This window comes from Oxyura jamaicensis, chromosome 17, assembly GCF_011077185.1.
Source record: "Oxyura jamaicensis isolate SHBP4307 breed ruddy duck chromosome 17, BPBGC_Ojam_1.0, whole genome shotgun sequence".
NCBI classification, from domain to species: domain Eukaryota; kingdom Metazoa; phylum Chordata; class Aves; order Anseriformes; family Anatidae; genus Oxyura; species Oxyura jamaicensis.
In genome coordinates, this window is record NC_048909.1 from 6,577,324 (window position 1) to 6,600,227 (window position 22,904).

General features: G+C 53.8%; 1 protein-coding gene across 3 annotated transcripts in view; it reads left to right on the top strand.

Moving 5' to 3' along the window:
• Positions 1-22,904, top strand: part of ABL1 (ABL proto-oncogene 1, non-receptor tyrosine kinase) — a 71,601-nt gene that overhangs the window by 28,721 nt on the left and 19,976 nt on the right. For 2 of the 3 annotated variants that reach the window (XM_035341407.1, XM_035341408.1), the window contains 2 exons: positions 19,260-19,433; positions 20,151-20,446. In XM_035341407.1, coding sequence (XP_035197298.1) covers positions 19,260-19,433; positions 20,151-20,446 — 470 coding nt within the window. Of the gene's footprint in view, positions 1-11,255; positions 11,379-19,259; positions 19,434-20,150; positions 20,447-22,904 lie in introns of those variants that run through there. The other variant, XM_035341409.1, reaches the window with a different exon arrangement.

A 22,904-nucleotide genomic window follows, 5' to 3' on the forward strand; every position in this document is an offset into this window, starting at 1 on the left:
CATCGGGGTTACGGGCGGTGGTGGAAGCGCTCGCTGCCCTGGTGTGCCCAGCGCGGGGAGGCTGCCCGTTAACGCACCCTGTTCTCTTTGCACCCATCCCACTGCTAAACAGGAGGGATGTGGGATACCTCCTTCCTTCAGGCCTCATGTTGATTCAGATGAGGTCATTTCAGGGGTTAGATTTGCTCTTCTTAAAATGTTTTTGGTTCCTGTTAGGGGTGGAATGATCCAAGCCTGTTACGGTGCTGTTGGTGGGCTTATTTGACAGCTCCCTGTGATGCTAAGCGCTGCCGTATTCGGGGTCCTCAGAACCACGGATGAGTTTATCTTTATGATGTATTTCTGGAGGGACAAAGCATCCATCTGGAGGCGTCACAGTGAAGTCAAAGATAACGCTTTGGGCTCCGTAAATTCTCTGATGGATCCCTAAAACCCGTGCTTTGAAACGGAGAGCCCATTTTGCTTGTTTACAAGGGCTCCTGTTCAACAAAACAGACTGAAGCTATTCCTCCCAGTAGAGAAATCACAAAGTAACAGAACAACCAGCGCTGAAGGATTTCCCCTCCGCACAGGACAGGCCACCTGTAACACAACTGCGGCTGCTGCGCTTCCAGCTGAGCCAGACGGAGCGGGGTGCGTCCGAAGCAGCCGCCCCTTGAGCAGGTACGGTTGGCCTGGAGAGGGACATCTCCAAAAATAAAAGAACCGGATTGTGGAGAGCCGAGAACGGAGAAAAATGAGACAGGCTGGCTTTGCCTGTTGGGGTTTGCTGAGCAGGGCAGCTCGGTGTCTGGGCATCCTTGGGAACGCCACCGGGGTGGCTCTGAACGTATATCCCTTCCCTGAGTCTGCTTCCAGTCGATCTACGTGTTCTGCGTGTACAGGCTACTCTGTTTCTACATCACCAGGAATATAAAAACGTTTTGGGGCTGTAACGTACAACTCCAGCGTAACAGTTCAGCTCTCTCGCTGGAGCTATTTAGTCAGCCCGTGAAAGCTTCATTAGTTCATTTTGATTAAGGGCGCTCTGTTCCTCAGCAATGCTTATGCAAATTAATGACTCACGTCCTCACAACTGAATTTAAATACCTATAAAATTTTAGAGTTGCATTGCATTGCACTCCTGCAACTTCTGTGAAAGTTTTCTTTGCATCTGAGGCCATATTTCAAACCTGTGACCTCATCCCCATAAAGCAAAGCTATTTCATTCCATCGGAGCTGTGCAATTTGACTTCTGAGAGCTGATATTTGCATTTACGTTGGATCCATTAAATATTTGTCTGCTTAAAAAGCTGGCAGGCATGAAACACGTAGGATCATAAATGCTTAAAAAATATATATTAAAAAAACAACCCACAACTGGTATTCTTTTGGCCTTCTTGCTGGCGGTTTTGCTCAAAACAAATGAATTGTAGTTTTCACTTCCATCATCGCCATCTGCTTGGTTTCCAGCAAAAAAATGATTAATGATTTTTTGCCTTGGCAGCTGCAATATTTTATTAAAGTCTGACTTCCCTAGTGATACGTAGGGAAATGTTTCTGCCGTTTATCAAGCCCGCAGCAGGTGACTAAGGCCGTACTCAGATGCGGGCGCTCTCCCTCGGCCGCGGGATCTTTGCAGGGTCCCCTTTGTGCTGTGAGAGCCGGTCACAATTTGCTGTGGCCAAAGAAATGCCCGAGGAGCTTCGTGTCCAAGATCTCCTGCCGTTCCTCTTGCTTCGAGGCGCTGTGGTTCCCGTGTTGCTCCCGTTCAAGTTGGCATCGGATACGCTGGATGAGAGGCGTGTGGCCCCTCTGGGGCAGGAGGGGATCACTCTGTGCTGAAACGGTCCGAGGTGCCTGTTTGCAAGCACAGTCAATTTTAGCTTAATGTTATCGTTAGCGATAGCCAACCACCCCTGAGCCCTCCTGCACTCCAGCACTAACATCCCCTGCTGCAGCGAGCTCTAACACATCTTTTACCACTTTATAACTCTAAATCTCCCTTTCCCTTTCCCTTTCCCTTTCCCTTTCCCTTTCCCTTTCCCTCCCCTTCCCCTCCCCCTTCCCCTTCCCCTTTCCTTTTTTCCTTCCCCGAACCTCTTCTGTCACCTACCTCTCGCCAGCAAATCTTGTGAAAACAACATCCCTTGTGATTCAGCTCCGCTGGCTGGCTGGCACCGGGCTGACGCAGGGCTGGGGAGGACCCCTCCCACGCGCCCCGCGCCAGGGACGATTGCCTAACCCCGCTGCGAGAGGGATGCTCAGCGATGGGCTCAGCAAGCCTTCCTCCCACCAGCAAGCCTTCCTCCCAGCGGGGCCGAGAAAGCCTTCCTCCCAGGATGCCGGAGAGGGTGATGCCGAGGCTGTCGGCAGCGTTTTCTTGGCCCCAGAGCAGCGGAATTAAGTTCCTTGCTCAACCATACCCTCTCCGTACCCCCTCCGTGCACCCAATTATTCAGATTAGAGAAGAAAACAAGAAGGGATGATAGCCCGAATTTTGTGAAATGGCTATTTTTGTACGTCGAGCCTCAGATGGCGTTTGACCCTTCATACAGATGGTTTCACTTAATGTATTTTGTTTAAACGATCCCTGTTCCTGGAAGTGGTTTCAGAAGAAGCTGTTCCTCGTTGCTGCTCGTGTTTGCTTTTTCTCGTGATATTACGAGAAGCTCGAAAAGAGCAAATTCAGAGAAGGGCGGCGTTCAGCGCTACAAGCGGCCGTATATCCCAGTGAACAGACTGTAGCTGGGTTGCCTCATTGCAGCTTTCAAGACTGAAGTGGAGTGGGACGCTTTTGTCATCGTGCTGTGGAGCTCACTTCATTTCTGGGAGTCCCAGCACGTTGACGTGGAACAGCTCGTCATCAGAGATAGCTCCTGGTTCCCCCTCGGGACAGACTTCTTGGGGTACCGACACACGAAACCCCAAGAAAAAGGGATTTTTCTTGGCTACAAATGAAGTGTTTCTGTGTGAGGGAGGTAAAATATCTGCTCTCCTTGGAGCTTTTTGTCTTTGTTGTGATTTCGGTGTTAGCAGGCTGCTCGCAGGTAGCACGGGATGTCTCGTCGACGTTGAGCGCGCCCGGCACGAGCTGTGAGAAGCCGAGAAGCCTGCCTCGAGTTCAGCTCAGCACTTCTTAGCCTGTCCTCCGCCCCGGCCAGCTGCCACCAGGAGGCTTTGAAACCAGGAATGCTATGCGAGAGGAGCGAGCCAAAGGTGGTTTGTAAGCTGGAGGTGGTGCTGCGGGTGTGTGGCTGAGGTTTCACGTGGTCGCTGAGCCTCCAGCCGGGGGATCTCAAGGCCCGATTAGCGGTCAGCTTGTCCAGCAGCCTGGTGACCTGAAAATCTCGTACAAGCGGGGCACAAGCACGGTACCAGGTTGGTCGACTGCTACGGGAGCAGCCTGAAGAAGAGCTGGGAATAAAGCTGTGGTGTCTCTGCTCCATAAGTGTGTGTTTAAGCTGAGTGCTTAATTTTCCCTTCATTTATTTTCCTAAAATATTTCCCATCTTAAAAGCCAGATCAAGTCTGAGGGCTTGACACTGAGCGAACGGGAACCAGGCTGTTATCAGCTCTTCCCGAAACGACAACCTGCTAATCCTCCCAGCGCCTTTGTGACATCCTTTTTATAACACTCCAGGTGTAATTACAAGATGAGAGCTCACATAATCTGTGGGGCTTTTCCTCTGCGCTTTCGCTCGATCTGATAACCGGTACGTTACACGGCTTGACATCCTTTGGCGTTACCTCTCTCGAGTGCAGCAGTGACTTCGTATTCCCCTTGGCTCCGGAGCTGCTGGAGATTTCTGGGCTGTTTCTTTCTCCAAACCTTCCCCTGCTTTGAGATTAATTCTAAAAGGGGTTCTGCTGGCACCCTAACTAAGGTGCACGGTGGAGGGAGGGATTAGGGAACACAGCAGCTCTTTCACTCGCCGAAAATCCTCTGGCCACGTTCCAGGAGGGAGACTTGCACAGGCTGAGCTGAACCAAGAGAAGGGAGGAAAGGGGGCCGCAGCGACCCACCGAAAACCCGATGGCTTTCCCCCTGGATGTTCCCACTTCTTCTCAGCTCAATCCGTGGCTTTCTGTGTCCTTCAGCGGCGCGTGGTGTAGGCTGCTCTTGGTTGTTCCCTTACTTTGGAGGGTTTCATCTTTCTCGTTGTCATGACCTGATCCAATGTATCTTAAGTTGGCCGTGCAGGCAGAGGAACTTCTGTGGGCAGTCTGAAAATACTGTGGCCAGTGCAGTTAAGTCTGGGGTTTCCATGCTAAACTTCAGCTATCATCCAAATAACGCCAGATGCTGAGGCACCACGGGTTTACAGGGGGCTGCTGGCCCTGGCCTTGCTCAGCAGTGACCCATCACGTATTTAGAGCCACAGCAGGTATTGTGCTTCGGTGGTGGTGCTGGGTGGTTGTACTCATTTGCGGAGGTCTTCAAAAACCTACTTTTGTCTCCGTAAATGATGAAGCAATGGATTTGAGCCTCAGGCGCTGGCTGCGGCAGCTGTAGGGCCGGTGTGAAGCGGGGTCGGAAGCTCCTAGGATGCTGACTGTTGCTATTCACCCGTGCTCGCGCCCTTGTCTTTATTTTCTGTCTGGTATGCGGGCAGACAGGATCTACAATCTTTCTTCATGCCAACAGCAGTAAACCTCAGACCACATGTAATGTATCTGCCCTGCGAATGGCTCTGATTAATGACAGACAGGTAGGGTGAAGGGAAAGGAGCTTTGGGTTTCTCAAAACACGCCGAGGGGCAGTGTGGGGTTACTGGGATTGGTAGCCCAGGTTTCTACTTTTACGCCATCTTTTATTATTTTCTTCTATAGTTCTTTTGCCTGAAAAGGCAGAAAGTGTGGAGGCGTTCCACAGCCTCGTACCATGTTTTAACTGAAAATGTGAATATGACAAGTATTGTATTCTACACGTACCAAGAAAACCCCTTCTGAAAGGATTTAATTAAAAAAAAATCCCTGATTAATTCCGCATCAGGTTTGGGCTTTGTCTCAATGGTGCAACCTCGAGGGGCCACCACCCAGCTCTTCCCAACCAGTTCAAACCCCGCGAAGGCTCCGCGCTTGGGCTGCGCCCCGTTGCGCCAAGCAGAACGGGCGCCTCCTCCTGCACCCTGCCTGCACCCAGGCCAGGATGGAGCTGAGGGAGATGGATGTGGCCGCCTCCACCTCTGCTGCTCTCCAAGGGCAGCTGGCTGGGACCAGGAGGGAGATGTGTCCTTAGAGGCACGACTCTGTTCAGGATCAGACCCCTGGAGAAATGCCAGCCTGGCCGTCGGACCGACCCTGGGCTCCCAATACTTTCAGGTGCTTTGCTCCCCTGGGCGTCACTTGACATCTCCCATTTGGAAACCAGGCGGTGCTGCACTCAAAGCGTGGATGGGCAGAAGGTTTTCAGTGTTGGCCGGAGCTGACACGCTCGGGACAGGTTGATGTTTGAGATTTGCACGACGAGATCCGGATCGCAGGACGGCGTGCGTGTCTGCGGCCCTGCTCGGCTGCCACGGAGCCAACGCCGGCCGAGTATCGCCGCCTCCGCGTTCCCCCTAATCCCTGCTGGGGCTGAGGCAGCGCTGGTTCGCAGTGCTTGTTTTCTTTTCCTCTTCTCCCCTTCCACCCCCTCCTCACGTGTAATCTGATCTCCGAGGCCTGGTCTTCTGCTTTGGCAGATTTTTCGCCTCTGGAGTGGAAGGAATTAACTGCTTGCGTCCTGGTCAGGAGCAAGGCGGGTTGTTCTGCTCCTCCTGGCTTTTGGGGTGGACGTGCTCAGCTGTGCACAAGATAACCCATGAAGTCGGCACCTCCGAACCCCTTGGTGCGCACCCTGCTTTTCACTCGTCATTCGCATCTCCTTGCCTTTTCAGTAAAATACCACGGAAATGCTCCCACTCAAGCTCTGAGTCAGTGTTGGGCACAGAAACGTTTCTAAAAATCTGTTTTCTGACACTTTGCAAGTACGCATCTCCTCTGGCTGTGTCCTGGCTCCTCCGGTCTGGCAGCAAACGCTGAACTTCAGCAGGATCCCTAAGCTGATGCGACTCTACCTGGCACTCAAACTCTCGCTCCCCGCTCCACCTCTCAAAATAAATTGACCGGGCGAGGAGTGTTCAGCACTCAGGGTCCGGTGGGGTCAGTGGTATTTTGTGTCTTTAACCTAAGCCTCTACCTGTTGTTTCCAGATCTGGAAGTTGCAAGATGCCTCTTTCTTTTGCTTTGCCTGCAGATGTTTCAAAAAGCTCTTAGGAAGTGGCCAAAAGCTTGTTGGGTGATTTACAAAGAGCCCCTTCTGGATGAGCCTTGCAGGCAAGGGCTGCTAACGCAGGCAGCTCGGTGGAGCTCGCAGCCCACCTCGCTTTTTTACATGGGCACCAGGAGGACGGGCCAGCGCTGCAGGAGCTCAGTAGGACCTTTTGCCGCGTTACTACCTTAAAAGAAGGATTCTGCCCCGTTGCTGGAGAGGAATCTCCAACAGTCGAACATCCCATCTCTAATCCCACCGCTCCTCGGCCGAGTCCTTCGGTCGGGAAGATTGCAAATAACAACCATCTGTTAAATCAAGGAGAAACAAACCCCGAGAAATGCACATGCCGTATTGCAAAATCGTTTGTTTTTTCCTCTCGAGGTCTCCGGTGGCCTTCTGGTAACCTGCCTTTGTTGTTGTTTCTTGCCTCGCAGTCCAAGTGCCACAAGTGTTAATATTTCATGGCGCGTGCAGGTAGCATCTGGGCTCTTGCCGGGCCGCTCACAGCGTGCGAGATGCGCTCTGAAGGAAGGAAAACGCTCTGCCCTCAGGTGTTGGCTGCCCTTTACTCAAACCCACGTGTGATCGTGTTGGCTTTCTGGGGGGGGGCGGAGGCAAAATGCCTACTGTAGAGGGAGCAGAAAAGTATCGGAATTGTAGTTAAGAGGCTTTTGTTTTTAATGTGCTGTTCTAACTAGCTGCCGTCCGTGCCGTTGTGAGCAAGGCAGCTGAGTTTTGAGAATTTTAGATGGAAAGGTAAAATAACGGGCTGTGTAAGCGTCTGTACGCAACCTGCAAAAGGCAGAGATGCTGCACGAAGGCAGGAAGCAAGCAGGCGATGGCAGCATCACCAGAGTGGATCTGACATAGGACAGCGCTGCAGAAATTCACGCCACTGAAGGCACAAAGTTCCACGCGGGCAGAGCAGAAAACCACTTGGGCCCCCTTTGTCTGGGTCTGCCTGTTACTGGTGCTGCTGGTCTGACTGGTGCCTGCTGAGCTCCGGTCAGTAGCAGCCAGAGATCCTTCAGTATCCCGCTCACTTGGGCTTTCTCCTTAGGTGTGGACACACCTGGAAAGTTTTAGCGGGCTAACGCAGCCCTTCTGTGTGCAGACAGACACGGCCAAGGCCTGTTCCCACCCTCTGCCTGCTCCGTGGCAGGTGTTGCTGCCAGGTCGTGGAGGTAATCGCCTTGTGCAGCGCTGCCACGGCTCGGTACGCGGTGAATGGACGAGCATCCTGCAGGATTTGTGTCCTCGTGGAGGCGTGAGGAGCTGCGAGGCGGTAGCGAGTAGTTCCTGAGGCTGAGACGTGACCGACTCGAGAGAAGGCGCCTAAACCTGAGGTGGCTTTTATGGGCCACCGTACAAATAGCGACGCACGCCCTGCCCTAACCACCAGCCTCCGGCTCCCGGCTTGCTGCATGTCCTTTGCCATCACAGCCGGGCTCTCCCTGCTTACCAGGCATAACCCACTGCAGCGCCGAGGAGGCAGGGTTTAGTAGCCAGGATTTCAGAGCTGCTAGTCCCCTCGATCAGTATCTTCCAGCAGGCTTGGCGCATCCCGTCTGAGAGTAGACGGAGAATTTTAATGGTGGAAGATCTGAGAACCCAGAGGAAAATCAGAATCTGTCAGGCAGTGCTGGCCCAGCCCCCGGGAAAAGAGGCAATATTGCGTCTGCTGTCAGATCAAAGCCCAGCTTTGTTACAGCTGTGTCTGCAGCACATGCTGTGTCATTCATAGATCTCAACACAGGTTTCTTTGATCGCCTTCATGTACCCAGATTTGCAATCAGGTAACGGTGGTAGATGTGTTGTGCCACCGCCTGAAAGGTCTCATCGGAGAGCGCTGCAGTACGGCACGGACCTGCTTCTACCAGAGTGACCTGTGAGTGCCCAAAATCAGGAGTAACCCTAGCGCTGAAGAAGGAAAATGCATCTTATAAATGATGTGATTGGAGGTATGGAGCAACCAAAAGAGACAGCAAAGTGCTGTACAACCTGTATTGAGCTCTCTGACACCGTGGGGAAAGCCTCAGCTGCATTTACAAAGGAGCAAGATTAAGGCACGGGTAACGCGTAACGGTAAGCAAGAACCTGCTCTGTTGCTGGGGCACTCCTTCACTGCTTTTGTGCTGTCTCTGCTTCAGGACAGAAAAAGTCACTTGAAGGTACCTATGAAAAAATCCCCGGTGTTTGGGGCTTCAAACTGGTACCTTTCCGGCTTCGGAAGGGGATTTTAAAATTAAGCTCTGCTTTTAAACGGGTGACGAGCAGTCAAGCTGTTTTTAATGGTATCGCAACAAAATTCACTGCAGTTGTCTGAACAGGGTGGGATCATGCCAAAACTCACTTTCTGCTCACGGAGCCCAGTCCTTTCACTGCGGCTGTCGTGCATGTGCATGTGATTGCTCTCTTGGAAAGAGCTGTCCTGAAATTTTGGGTAGCTTTTTAAGGAAGCGAGGAACACGATAGCCGTCCGCCAGAAGAAGCTCAGACACGGAGGCAGTTGGTTAAGGAGGTTACGGTCTCGTAGGAGCATGAACAACAGAGGCTGGTGGCATACTGGATGGCATCAGCAGGAGCACAGCCAGCAGGTTGTGCCCTAAATCTAGCCACGCTCCGAGCAGGAGGCTGACCTGGAGACCTTCTGAGGCCAGTCCCAACCAAAACTGTTTTGCCGTTGCAACAGCGAGGCTGATGTTAGAGGTTGCATCAGTCTCTCCGCAGTCCAGAAGTCTGCACGCTTTTCCTGACTGCTTTTATTCGAAGATGCGTAGATGACAGACATGAAAGGGCTTAATAGATGGCAGCCCTACGAGTAGCAGCACTTGTGTGACACCACCCATGTGGCTTTTGTTTCTGTATCGCCGGTTAATTTCCTAGCGGGCGCTAGATGAGGATTGTTCGCTCCAAAGCATTTCCAGTCCGGCTTGCCATGACACCCATGAAGAACTGCTGAAGGATAGAGTTTGTAGCCGAGGGACCACACAGGCTTGTCTGCGTGGGAAAAAATAAAGGGAATTAATGTAAGGGTTTATCTACAGAGGAAGTTATCCCAGGAAAGCTCTTTGTGTTTAAGTCCCTGAGTGGATGCGGTTCTCCTGCAGCGAGGTTCTTCTGCAGGCGGGTTAATTTAACTCGAAACGAGGCATTCTTCGTCTGGACTAAGAACCCCAGGGGTTCAGCGGGAACGTAATCCGCCTTAATTCTGCCGGCACTCATTGTAGTAACCGTAATCAGAGCAGTCGGGGGGCGGCCTTTGTACTTCCAGGGGAGCCGAACGGGAATTTCGCCTTCCTACAGCTGCAGTCCAGCCAGGCAGGGCAGGGATACTCGTCACGTGGAGACAAGTTGCGTGCAAGATGCCTGCTCTGCTCCTAAAACCTTACTTCATCCCAGTTCCCTAAACATGACACTGGGCCTGAGCACGTGATGGCCGAGCGCCTCCTGCCATTTACGTAACCTTCCTCCTCCAAATCTGCTTTGTTTTCTGTTTTGGTTTGGTTTTGTTCTGCGCCAGCTCTTGGTTGCAGCGTCTTCTGAAGCTGGGTGGGCAGGGAACGAGCAGAAGGCGTTGGTTTCTTTTGAAACGCTCACGCTGCCATGAAATAGAAAGAAATCCTTTAGAAGCAGAGGGAGGAAGGCAGGGCACGGGGAGAGCCGCGTCCTTGCCTCTGTAACACGCTGCCAGCTGCCAGGGGGGGTCCATGCACGTAGCCTCACCTCTCTTTGGGCTGTCTGAATTTCAGGAAATTTTAGTTCTCTCTCTGGCTTGTCAGAGGGGGATAAAGCTCATCTGCTTTAGGAAAAAGGGTGAAACCACTGGGAATATTGTGTTGTCCTCACTGTAAACGTTTCTCTGCTAGCAATGATGTGGCTTGAGGTGCTTTTAAAAACAAAAAGGACAAATGTTACTGTTGCTGTTCAGTGTGGCATGAGCTGAGGGGTGATGATTCCTTCCCAGGATCGGAAGAATAAAGCAGTGTGATACTGCGAAGCGGTGCCTGTGGTCTGAGCAGGGCCCGCTGCTCTGGGGCAGGGTCCCCAGATGCTGAAGCAGGCAGAGTTTCCCCTAAAGCACGCCATGTTCGAAAACTTCGGAGGGCAAAAGAGCACCAGTAACCTCGCCAAAACAGACTGTTGGAGGTGAAGGGAAATCTCCGGGGACAAAACCGAGGATGTGTCGCTTTGTCGGTCCCGCAGGCGGCAGGCAACCCGGGCTGTTGGAGCTCTGCTCCCTGGGGCACCCTGAGCTCGGGGAAGCGAACGGGGCTGTTTCAGCACTAAGGCGCAGCTGTGTACGCACCCAGTCTGCTTTACAGACGTTGATACGAAACAGCAGGTACAGAACGGAGCTAGAACGGCCGGGGAGGTCCAGGCTGGATGTTAGGAAGGATTTATTTCCTGTGACAGCGGGCGGACACGGGACGGGGCTTCTTGGTGCTTGGTGCCCGGGCCTGGCCGCGGCCTGAGGCATTTTCGCAGCGCTCGGTCGTGGGCTGTCCGTCCCGCTCGGCTCCGAAGCACCCCGGCAGTCGGCCTCGAGGTCCCTGGAGGGTGCCTCGCACCTATTCATTTAGCAGAAAAGCCACGGCTGCTTTAGGCAGGAGGCGCGATAGTGGTGGGACACGCCGGGTTCGGAAACGCTTCCAGAAGCAGGCAGGGGGGACTCTTGGGAACACTTCGAGGCGCAGGAGGCTGGGGGCGCTGCGGGGGGGGGGGGGGGGGGAGGCTGCGAGGGGGCCCTTTGTTGGCGGCCTCGGGCGACTTTTGGGGCGATTTTGGGCAGCTTCGGGTAAAGCTCGGGTGGCCTGAGCGCTCCCGTCCCGCTGGAGGAGGCCAGGAGCGGGGAAGATGGCTGGAGGAGGCTGCCCGAGGGGGGAGAGGCCGGCCCCCAGGGCTTTCCTCCGCCGGGGCTCGTCCTTGTGAGGGTGCGGAGCGCGGAGGGTCCTCAGCCTTCTGCCGGGCTTGGTGGGGAGCGAGAGGACCTCAGAGGGTGGTGGTGGGGCGGGGAGGAAGAGAGACCGGACAGCCGAGGCCAAGCTCTAACAAATGAAAATGTTGGAGATCTGCTTGAAACTGGTGGGCTGCAAGTCGAAGAAGGGGCTCTCCTCCTCCTCCAGCTGCTACTTGGAAGGTGAGCGGGGCGCCGGGGCGCGGCCGGGGGTCAATGGGGCGTTTGGGGAGATTTGGGGTCTTTTGGGGAGGATTTGGGGGATTGGGGGCTTTCTGGGGAGGTTGGGGGGGGTTGGGGGGAGCCGGGAGCCCGCTCGTGCCGTGGGGTACGTGCGTGTGTTGGCCACCAGGTGATTCTCATTAGGCGCCGCGTACAAAGGGAGCGCGGCTCTACCATTTATGGTTGTGAAATGTCAAGTGGTCTCCGAGCCGACCCAACCAACAACGCCATCGCGGCAGGCCGGGGCTTTATTTTTGCCCCCCAGCGGGCTCCAGCTTCTCTCGGGAGCGAGACGAGGGTGGGAGAGCGACGCCGGGCGAAGGCGGAAAACCCCTCGGCGCCCATCTGCTCGCTGCGTGCGTCGCCGCGCGGGCCGGGAGCTCCTGGCCGCCCCTTTCCGCTCGCCTCTCGGTCCTACAGCCGGACTCGCGTGATCGCTTTCAAAATCGCGGGTTTGAGTCACCCAGTTCGTAGGAATTGCCATTGGAGTTGACGTGGGTCGCTAACCGGAGGCCTTGCTGACGGAGGCACGGGGGAGCTCGGCTTGAGGCCCCCCCTGCTGGGCTGAGGGACCCCAAAAAAGTCCCCGCAATCCCAGGGGGGGCTCGGGACCCTCTCCTGAAGCAGCCAGCAGCACTTTGTCCCCGTGACCGGGGGGGCTCGGCTGGGGCCCCCTGCCCCAGGGGAGCGCAGCCCTGGGCTGTGCCCGGGCGGGCGATGCATTCTTGGGCTTCTTTGTGTCGCTGGATGTTACTTCAGTAAAAATAATCCGCGTGCCAGGAGTACTTTGCTAACTCATCAAATCAGAGGGGAGAAACGCCACCACCTGATGCAGCACGGCCTATGGCGAGCAGCTCTTGCTCAACTCTCGAATATTCAGCGGAGAAATGTTCCTCGGAAATTCATAGGTCAGGAATCCCAAAAACTACAAATGGCTCCTCGGGACAAACCGAGCCTGAGGAATGCCGCATGGAGGCCGCGTTCATCAGCCGCCTTCGGTGGCTCCGAATACTTTTCTGCTGTCTAAAACCAAGGGACGGCTGCCAGAGAGGAGTTTTTTTTTTTTTTTTTTTTTTTTTTCCAGTTCTCGTTCCTTTACACCCCTAATCCCGCTTACTTAAAGTTTCAGAAACTTCACGGTGGGCGGCCACATGCCCTTCCCTACGGGACCGCGTTCCTCGGTGAGCTTTTGGGCCTGCGAGCGGCGTGTGGGTGCCGTGCAGCGCTGGTACGGCCGCGCTGGGGCCGGCTGCGTGCGCAGCAGGGCTGGGCCGCGCTGGGCCTCCTTCCCGAGCAGCTGCATCTCAGCGCGGCCCTCGGAGGATAGGCAGAGCAGTCCGGGGCCTCCCGTCCCCGCAGAAGCGAATGCTGGGGGATGATGTTACAGGGGTGTTGCCCTGGCTGATTTTTGCAAGACTTCTCTTTTGTGCGCGGGGCAGGCGCTGCCCCCTCCCCACTGAGCAGCGCGGTTGCATAATGGGATTAGAGCACAGCTCGCCTCGCTCCGTGCAGGCAGCATTGTACGGGCAGGGTCGAGTTAACAGCGTCATCAGGCAGTAAGCACAGCGTTATTTTCACCTTCAGCTTCGCCGGGGCTGTGGCTATGTGTTTATTTTTCACGCTGGAGCGGGAAACGAGCGCTGAAGGAACTTTTAAACAAACTTCTCTCAAAGTAACTCAGCTCAGCACGGGGCAAAGCTGCAGCCAGCACCCACGTTCGTGTGGAAGATGACCAACCACCACGACTGCGACCCTAATGCTTTTCCCTGCGCTGCTGTGACAGCTCCTTAGGACAGCTTCAGTCCAGGACCCACCGCAAGCGAGTTTGATAGAAGCCGTGCAGGCCTACAGAGCCCCGAGTGGCAGACCCCGAGAGGGGACAGCCGCGTGTTGGGGCCACCAGCCACGTCCCCCAGCTGTGTGGGATGGCCGGGCCGTTCTGCGCGCGGCCTGCCGTCGTGCCGGCGCTTCTGAAAAGATTAAGGAGATCATGGTGATATCACTGAGGATTTAAGGCCGCTCGTGTTGTCTTAGCGGCGTGGGAAGCTGCTGAGGATATGAGAGGAAGAGTTTCTTCCCCATGCTAGACCCTGAAACCCTAGAGAGAGCTGCTGAGGGGATGGAAGGGCCACTAGTGGCATGGAAGTCCAGGTGGAGCCAGGAGGATAGATTCAATTTTACCTAATTCGATTTCTTTTGGTTTTCATCTGCTAACAAAAACATGACAGCGCTTGATGAATAGCACGAGTCCAGCAATCAAATCTGTTTATAGTATTTCCAAACACACTTCTCAGCGGTATTGTCTTGGGGTCGGGCTCTATAAAAGAGGTTAAAAATCTCACTGCAGAGCTGATTCAGAGTCAATTCATGCAGGTGTCTACACACGTCCTTTGACCAAGCAATCAGAACTGTTTCTTTTCATGGTGGTCCTCTTCTGAAAGGCTTTTTTAAGCCCTCCTCTCATCCGGGGGAAGGAGGATTGTTGGGTTGTGAGGCCCCCTCCGTGGAGGCCGGGGCCACATCCCGTCACAGGGCACTCACCGTGCACTGCCGGGCTCGCCTGCCCACCGGGCGGCTGCGCCGTGCGTCACTCCGGGGCTGACCCGAGGCCTTGAGGATCGCCTGAACTCCAGCAGAATCGCTTTCTGAAGCAGTTACGTGATGGCTGAGATTCCACGTTGCTGGTGGAGCTGGCCATTTTTTGCTCGCAACTTCTATCGGCGCTAGTAAATATTATTTTTAAATGTGAGAGATCTGAACTTCTGTCATCTGCTTCTTCCTTTTCGCCTTTGCCAGACTGAATAATTCCTCCCTCACTTCACACCAAGAAAGGGTAAAGAGTGGAAGGGAAGAGGCACGGCGAGTTCTGCTGCCAATCTGATCTGCAAACAGAACGTGTCCATGTCCCAAATAGGGGCTGAAATAGTCTCGCTGCCTTTTTGGGCTCGCTCCACCGCTGAAAAGCAGAAACCTTGTTTAAAACCTGTCAGCGTTCTCCGTGAAGCTCAAAACCGTTCCGGGGACACTAGTCGAGCCCTTTGTTTTCAGGCTGCAGCCATTTCTGCCCTGCCAGCTGTCACACTGCTATACATCTCCTGTTTTCAGCGTGTCTCCTTACGCTTAGAGCAGACGAGCCCGGGGAGGAGCAGCAGCCCGGGGCCATTGCCCCTTCCCCGAGGGTTTCTTCTGATGCACTTGGGCAAGTATTGGCCAGGTTCTGGGCTCTGCAGCACCAGGACTCATCCTGCTCCTGGAGCAGCTGGGAGCAGCGTTCAGCCCCGCGGTCAGTCTGCTGGGAGGCACGAGTCTCTTTCTCTCTTCCTCGGCTCTATTTCCCTCTTGGCCTCTCATCTGCCATCACTCAGTAGGGTTCTTGCTTTTAAATATGTCTCTGGCTTGCTCCAGTGGTTCTTGCCGGTCCCATCCTTGTTAGAAACGTGGCCGATGGTGCTTGTTACCATTTCCCATGGGCTGTGGTGAGGAAAGTACTATCATTTCATATGAGGAACCAGAGCTGTCTCCAGACCTCAAACTGGTCGTCCACGGACACGTTCGTCTTCCCCTAATGCTCTGGAGCTGCTTAGTGAAATGGGGAAAGAAATCTCCCTGGTTCTTCCTTGGTGTTTTCCCTCCCCAGGGCTCCAAAGTGGGCAAACCTCACCACTTCTGCTCTGTAAGCAAGGAAACCAAACCAGACAACGGAGAAGTGGTCAGAAATACCTAACTGTTGTTTGAAACTCAGGTGGATCTAGCTACTCTTTCCTCTTCCTCTCCCAGACGTTACAGCCTCCGGTCGGGCAGCAGTTCAGTAGCAGATTTGGGAATAAAATGGAAAGTTCTGCCAGATCCACTGCTCCCCTTTATACAGCCACAGCCGTGATTAGCTGGAGGAAGGTGGTATTTATGCTGTCACTGCGGGGTTATACATGGAATAAACCCAGCAAATAAGCTCCGGTGGAACCTGCAGGATCATAGAAGAGCGAACTTTCAAAAAAACAAAAAGGGAGATGACAGAATAATGTTAGACAAGATAAAACACAGCAGCTGGCAGCGAGGGGCTCTTTGTGCCTGGGCAGCGCAGCAGGAGCCCCTTGCAATACCAAGCTCCAGCGTGAGCCTGGGGGAGGGAGCGGTGCGGGACGGGCTGTGCGTGACCCCCCTGGAGGGGATGGGTCTGAAATCCAACACGAAACCTTCTGTTTTTTTAGAGGGATCTGCTTTGCAGAGCTTTTTGTGAGCCCGTATCCCATCAGGCACGGAGGAGCTATCAGCGGCCGCTGAGGAAATCACCGGGACGGAGGCAGCTCCTCCACCACGTGTGCGCAGGACCGGGAACACCGCGTGTAGGAAATCTGCACGGCTCTGCTCAGTTCTTCATCCTTCCTTCCAGGGGACGGGGAGGGCAGGGGCAACGCAGGGAGAGGGAAAGCTGGAGCCAGCGCGTGCTGTACCTCTGGAGAGATCGCTGAGCGTGTTCTGCGCTCCCTCGCTCTGGAAACCTTGTGGAAAGCGTGCCGGCGCGGTTTGTAAGCCCACAGGATGTTTGCTTTGTAGGGAGACAGGAGGTCTCTTCCCTCCCTCGGGACCGCCCCGCAGTCAGCTGTGGAGGAGCTGCTTGGAGTTCAGGGCTTTTGCCTCTTTTCCAACCCTTGGCTTAAATTTTTCAGGAGATCTGCTTGCAGGGGTGTCCACCAGAATTGTTTGCATCCCAGGACTCCTTCCGCGGGCCCTAGCAGTGATTCATGACTGTGCATGAACAGTAATTAGCAGCAGATAGTTCCACTTAGGAAACCTTTTAGCGTACAAACATAAATACCTCCTGGTGCAAACTTAATTCAGGGGGAACTGAAGGCATTGGCACAGCCGGCGCCTCAAAGTAAGAGCTCTCCTTGTCTCATTTCAAAGTCTGCTCTGATAGCTGAGTGTCGTTCCGGCGGTGCTAGCGGAGATCTGGGTTACAGCGCTGCCCCTGGGACTCGTCCGGGTGCCACCCTGAGCACGGGGTGATCAAAGCAAGAAGCAGGAGCGGTGCAGGGAGCAGCAGAAGGGCAGGTGGATGCGGGGAAGGAGTCACGGTGATAAGCGATGGAGTTAAGGCTCGCTCCCCGCCCCGTCCCTGAGCCAGGACACCGTCCCGTGGGCACTGCAGCCGGGCTGACTCACCGGGAGGAATCCGGCCCTTGGAAGGGCTTGGCCGCGCTGTGAAAATACAGCTAAGGGCAGTGGTAGGAGGTGAAGAAGCTGGAGCGTGTTGAAAATGTCCCCAGTATGTTTGGACGGGAACATCCGAGTCCTGCTCTGAAGCGCTGCAGTGTCTGGGCAGGTTTCCTTGGGAAGCTCTAAGAGGGACAAACGCTGCTGACAGCCGGCCGTGCACAGCACCCAGCTGGACGTATCCTGTCTGGTTCTCCTGCCTCGTGGTTTCGTGTCCTGGACTGTTAATAGCCTCCTCTTGGGGCCCAGACCTTTAGAAGAGTGTTCTGCCACTGTCCAACAAGCTTCTGCTGTGCTCACGTCCCCACAGCTCCGCTCTCTTCATCTACACCCTTCTCCGTGCTGACTCGGGGCCCCATCCTTCCTTTCTCATCGTCTTTTAATGTCATCACCACCTTCCCCGCCACCTCTTGTGGCTTTGGGGCTCTTACCCTTCGGGGGTGCCAGCCCCAGGCGCGTGGTCAGGTCCTGGAGCCTGGCTGCGTGGCGCCCTGCGTGTCCTCTGTGGCCCTCGCTCGGTTTCCCAGCCTAGCAAATTCTCCCTTTCTTTCACACCCCTGCTCTTGCCGGTCACTGGGTCTGCGGACAGTTATCACCGGGTCGGTGGGGGTAGGAATGCCACGGAACCAAACCAGCCTTTCTGGACTTGCGTGTGGCTGCCTTGGGGGGTGTTTTCGGCAGGGTCTGACCCGCAGCGCGCCCACCTTGGATCCGCGGAGCGCCAGCCCCGGCACCGCTCCCCTCCTGCGCATGAGCCGTCCCTCGCAGGGCTGCGATCATCGCGCTGCAGCTGGAGGGGCGCCCGCCTTGGATTTCCTGCCTTCCTGTTGAATCAGGCCCCAGTGGGGGAGGCGTTTTCCTTCCTCCTGGAGGTTACGGCCGCCCTGCCGCGCTGCACATAACGCGGGGCCGGAGCATCGCCGCTCCGCTTGCAGCCCCTCGCTGCCCGTCTGCTGCCGAGGTGACTCTCCCCCGAGTGTCTCCGCTCACTGCGGCGCCCTGTGCTCGAGAGGGGAGCTTAACGGGCTTGGCAGGATCAAAGCGTTTTCGTGGTAAAATGATGATAGCTCCACTTTTTCAGGAAGCAGATCTTCTGTTTCTTTTCTCACCGTCCCTCTCGAAGCAAACCCAGAGTGCCGAAGCGTGCTCCCCTGCAGGAAACGGGAGGAGGAAGAGCGTAGAGGTGCTTTAAAAATAAAAACCCGACCGTGCCACCACCTTTCTGACTGTGGTGTGACCACCGGAATCGTTCAGGAAGCGGTATTGCTTGGCTTCTCTGATTCACTGTAAAAATCTATCTCCCTGCTGATACGGTTTGGCTGGGAAAACAGCCCCAGCAGCGTGGTGTGCGCTCGGGTTTTTCCTGACTGCCCGCTTTCGTGGCCTCACCTTTTCCAAAGAACACAGCGCTCGTGTTCGTCGGGAAGCACCCGGGGGCCTTTTACCAGCAGCGACCTGACCACCACGGTGAGGACGCCAGGCTGTCTGAGGGGGAACGCCGGCACTTTTAATGCCAAAGCTCAGAAAACAACCAGATCTGTTATTGTTAGGGGGGTTTCATTATTATTTTATATGCAGCATTCTCATGTAGCATTTCCCCATTGTTATTTGGGCCTGTCCCAGCCCACGCTTGACCGCCAAGGGTTTTCTGGTGCTGCTTGGGGCAGTTCCTCGCTGGTTAGTGCCAGATTTGCAGACCCAACCAAGAGGTGGTGTTACAGGGATCACTTGCTGTGATGCAGCACCTCACAAAGACAGAGCTATCCTCCGGATGGAGGGCAACCCGTTACAAAAACAAATGAGGTTTTCATGAGGTTTTCCCCTGGGCTTGTTTCAGCACAGGCACCGCTTTGGCGGGGCAGCACGCTGGGCTGTGGCTGCCCCAAAATCCTGGTGGCATCCTGGTAATTCCCCGGTGTGCTTGGACTCGGCTAAGATGTACGGAGTAGCACGCTCAGCATGCCACGGAGCGCAGAAGGCTTCATCGATTTGGCTTTTGCTCACCTGTGAAACTCATTTTGGGGGATTGTGTTTTTCTCGAGGCATCTCAAGCCTCCTAAAAACGGACGCAGCGCAGCGTGAGTGCTCCCCGTACACTGCTTTGGGGAGAGGCATGCAGGAGGGAGGCTGAAAAAAGGGCCAGCCTTTGCTCGAGTAAATGAGAAATGATTTAAATCACTACAAATGGCAGAAGTATGTACCCAACTCTGTACATCCCACGTCTTCACAACCTCATCCCGCCTGGCTCTGGGTGCTTCGAGTTCTGGATAATTAAGGGATTTACCTTTTAAAGGTCTCTGCTTTTGTTTTCAAATCTCCCCATTGCAGCAGCTGGGCAGGAGCCAAGGGATTTGCAGAGCAGCAGGCAGCCTACGTGAGCAGCATTTCCTGGAGGGAGGAGAGGGGCTTTCCCCGACCAGCGGGGAGCTCGGGAAGGGCTGCGGGGGCCCCGCAGCTCACTGCAAGGATGCTCTGTGTATGTGGCACCGTCCGCCTTTGTCCTCTGCCACATGAGGAGCACACATGTCAAGAAAATGAGAAAAATCACAGTGCAGGGGTTAACCAGCTGGCTTTTATCAGCAGAAATGAACCTCCTTTCCCCCCCCCCCTCTCTCTTCCCCTCTCCAGAAGCCCTTCAGAGGCCGGTAGTGTCAGATTTTGAGCCCCAGGGCCTGAGTGAAGCTGCCCGCTGGAACTCCAAGGAGAACCTCCTGTCCTGCCCCAGCGAGAATGACCCCCACCTCTTTGTTGCACTGTACGATTTTGTGGCGAGCGGGGACAACACTCTCAGCATAACTAAAGGTAAGGTAACCGGGCAGAACGGTATCCTGTGAGAAGACACGGGATGAAAAGCCACTGGGGCACAAGGGAGTTACGCGCTGAACACTATGGAATTTATTTTTTTTAACGGTGGGAACTCTTTTTAAACAAATACAAATATTTCTTGAAGTCACGACCTTTTAAAAGGTTAAAAACCAGCTGAGGTTTTTGCGTTGGCCAAGACTGTCAAAGCTAAGGTCTCCATTAGGAGCGAGATTTTGAGCTGAGAAACCAAACTAAGCAGCCCCTGGAGGCTGGCCTCTACCGTTTTCAGGGTTCTTCAAAATGCAGGCTTTCTTAGAAAAACGACCTTACACAGCTAGTGTTTTCTTGCTCAGTCCTGTTCCTTATGCATCTCCACGTTGCATCTATTGGCTAATCAAAACGATTTTTTTACTGTTTATCCGCTCCTGTTGTAGTCAACTCAGTTCAAATAAAATTTGTTGGAATCTTCCCTCAGCTCCAGCAGCACCGCGACTGCTTCACAACTGCACGGGAATTTAACAAACTCTTGAAGCGTGCACGTCTCTTTATATGGCTTCTGAGGTCCACTCAGGCTTAAAGCAGTGCGTGTGGTCCCTGCGCGGTCAGATACCTATTGTTAAGGGAGATTATTTAACGATCCACAAGGCAGAAAGCACCCACCCTTTTACTCCGCTCCCAGGTTTGCCGTGTCTAAATATATTCTCTCGTGCTCAGGTGAAAAGCTCCGCGTCCTGGGCTACAATCACAATGGCGAATGGTGTGAGGCTCAAACGAAGAACGGGCAAGGCTGGGTGCCCAGCAATTACATCACCCCGGTGAATAGCTTGGAGAAACACTCCTGGTATCACGGACCGGTGTCGCGTAACGCTGCCGAGTACCTTCTGAGCAGCGGCATCAACGGCAGCTTCCTCGTGCGGGAGAGCGAGAGCAGCCCAGGACAGAGATCTATTTCCCTGCGATACGAAGGAAGGGTGTACCACTACAGAATAAACACCGCGTCCGACGGAAAGGTAGGCTGCAGGCTGTCCGCACCGTAAAAGAAAACCTTGCTGGTGTACTCTGTCCACTGAATGCACAAGGCCAAGTAGCAGCGATCGAGCTGTGCAGTTCCGAGCCCCGATCGCAATGTTCAGCATCCGTCGGTACAATAAACTGTGACATTCCAACAAGGCTGTGACAGAACAAGCTGATTCCTTTAGCAAGCTGGTGAGGTAGAATGCAGCTCAGTAGCGAAACACTAAGGTAGGAGACACTAGAGCTTACATCAGAGCCGCATGCACCAAATCCTGTCAGGAAGGTATTCTGACAAAGGATTTTCACTGCATATGTTCGAAAGGTAACCTCTTGGACTGCCAAATCAGAACAGTCTGCTGCTGATAGTCCTGTAAATAGGGACAGAATATCTTTGGACCTATTCTGTGTTATTTTAAACTACCCTTTTGATTTCTCTACAGCATTTCAAGGTGACTATTGAATACGGGTAGGCACTTTTTTGTTCTTTGGGCCCCCTTTCTAGTGCCGTCTTTTTTTTTTTTCCCCTATATCTTTGTGTGCTACGGCAGTGTTGCAATGCCTTGCTTGATGGATGCCGCAGAGAAATGTTAACATAAGTGTAGTTTTCCACAGATTTTCATTTGAATTTCATGGAAACATTTCCGCTGGCATTGGATTTCGGAAAATTTTGTTTTTAATGAATCTATTTTAAGCAGCGTCTCTTTAGATCCTCTGTAGAAGTTGCAGTGTGGGTCTGGAGCATGGCTGCTGATGCTCTTCTTGCCAGCATCTAGTAGATGACAGATTCTGTGCCATTAAAGTACTTTTAAAAGAAAAAAAAATCAAGTATAATATTGTCCTGCCATGGCCAATTTTCCTTTGTGCCGTGAGAGCTCTGTTCTTCATACAGCAGAATCTGCAATATAAAAACGTAGGGAACAAAGTGTATCGTATTTACTAGTTATCAAACTCATCACTCTAAAACATAAGATGATCAGATTTTATTAATAAATGGAACGCTGTCGGTCTGCTTTAGCAAACAGACTGTAATGGAGACAATTGTGGTATTGTTTAAGGTGATAGATTTCTTCGTCACAGTGCTTGAGTTCTTTTTTCGCTCTGTGCAGACACTCTGTGGTCACATCAGCCCGGAGAAATGCTGACAGGCTGCGTACTCCGAGGAGTACATGGCAGGCTGGAATATTATTCCTCCTCCTGTCTCTGTGCTTGGTATCCCTCTGATTCACATTGATGCTGACAGATGAGCAGTGTTCACAAGTGAACACTTTGAACCGAGGCCTCCTCCTTTTGGTGTAAATAACCGCGTGTCCCTGGTGCTGCAGCACGTTCTCCTTTTTCGCTGTAAAAGGGTTTGGCATATGAAGGCTTTCATCCCCACAGAGCTGTTTTTATCCCCCAAAAGAGTTCTGCAGAGCTACAGTAATCTGCTCAGGTCTGTGGTAGCCAGGTTAACTGTTCATTTTCCACAGAGTTGCTTGAATTGGTGTTTTTGACAAAAGGTGCAGGTCAGCACGAGAGCTGTGCCTGCGGGGCTGAGCGAAGAGGTGGCCACGGTGCTCCCTCTGGCCCCGCCAAGGCAGAGGGCTGCTTGTCGTCCCCATGGAAGGGGCCTTTCACCATCCCCAAGCCTCAGCGCTGCAATTCAGCTTGTTAAATGGCATTGATTTCCATTTGTGTTAACGAAGCAAAGTGCGACAGCTCATCAGGAGCGTGCTGCCGGATGCCTGCCTCTGCTGCCCACCTCCGCCCGGAGCTGGGCCAAGACATGCTGCACTCTTCCCGTGCCCTGTCCCAAGCTGCTGAAGCTTAGAAGCAAGTAAGAGAGACTGCTAACATTCTTGCTTTCCCCTTGTGAAACGGAGGCTGCTGCACAGCATCCCTTCTCTGAGCTGCTGGGGCCCGTTACCCATTTCACTGCCAAGCACGGCTCTGCCGAAGGGAAACTCTTACTTCCATCTCCCCACGCACCTGGGGCTTCCACAGCCCGCCGGGTCATTAGTCAGCCTTCTGAGGAACTCACCGCAGCGCCTGCAGACCTGGAGGACGAACGGCTTTGGTGGGTCATAGCCTGCGACTGCAGGAACGGCGCAAGAGGCTTTACAGAAATAAGGAGCAGCTGCTGCTCGGCGTGGAGGGGGGCGTGCATCGCACAGCCTCCTCCTGCCTGTAGGAAAAGTGGAAGAGGTAGGAAGAGATCGGAGATGCGTATGTCTTAATTTTAGCACCGGTCATATTAATGCTCTGGGGTTCAGTAACTTTAAATAAAAGAAATCCCCCGATGAATTACTTATTTCCCATTACAATGGGTCATATTCTTCCGGACCACCTTTTAGTGTTTTTTTTAGGAAGACATTCAGAATGACCTTTCTGGATTGGGCTGGCACAGCGCAGCCAGTAATCTGGTAAACCACTTCCGTGGAACAGAGGCCTTGGGTTTTCCTGCCTTGATGGTAC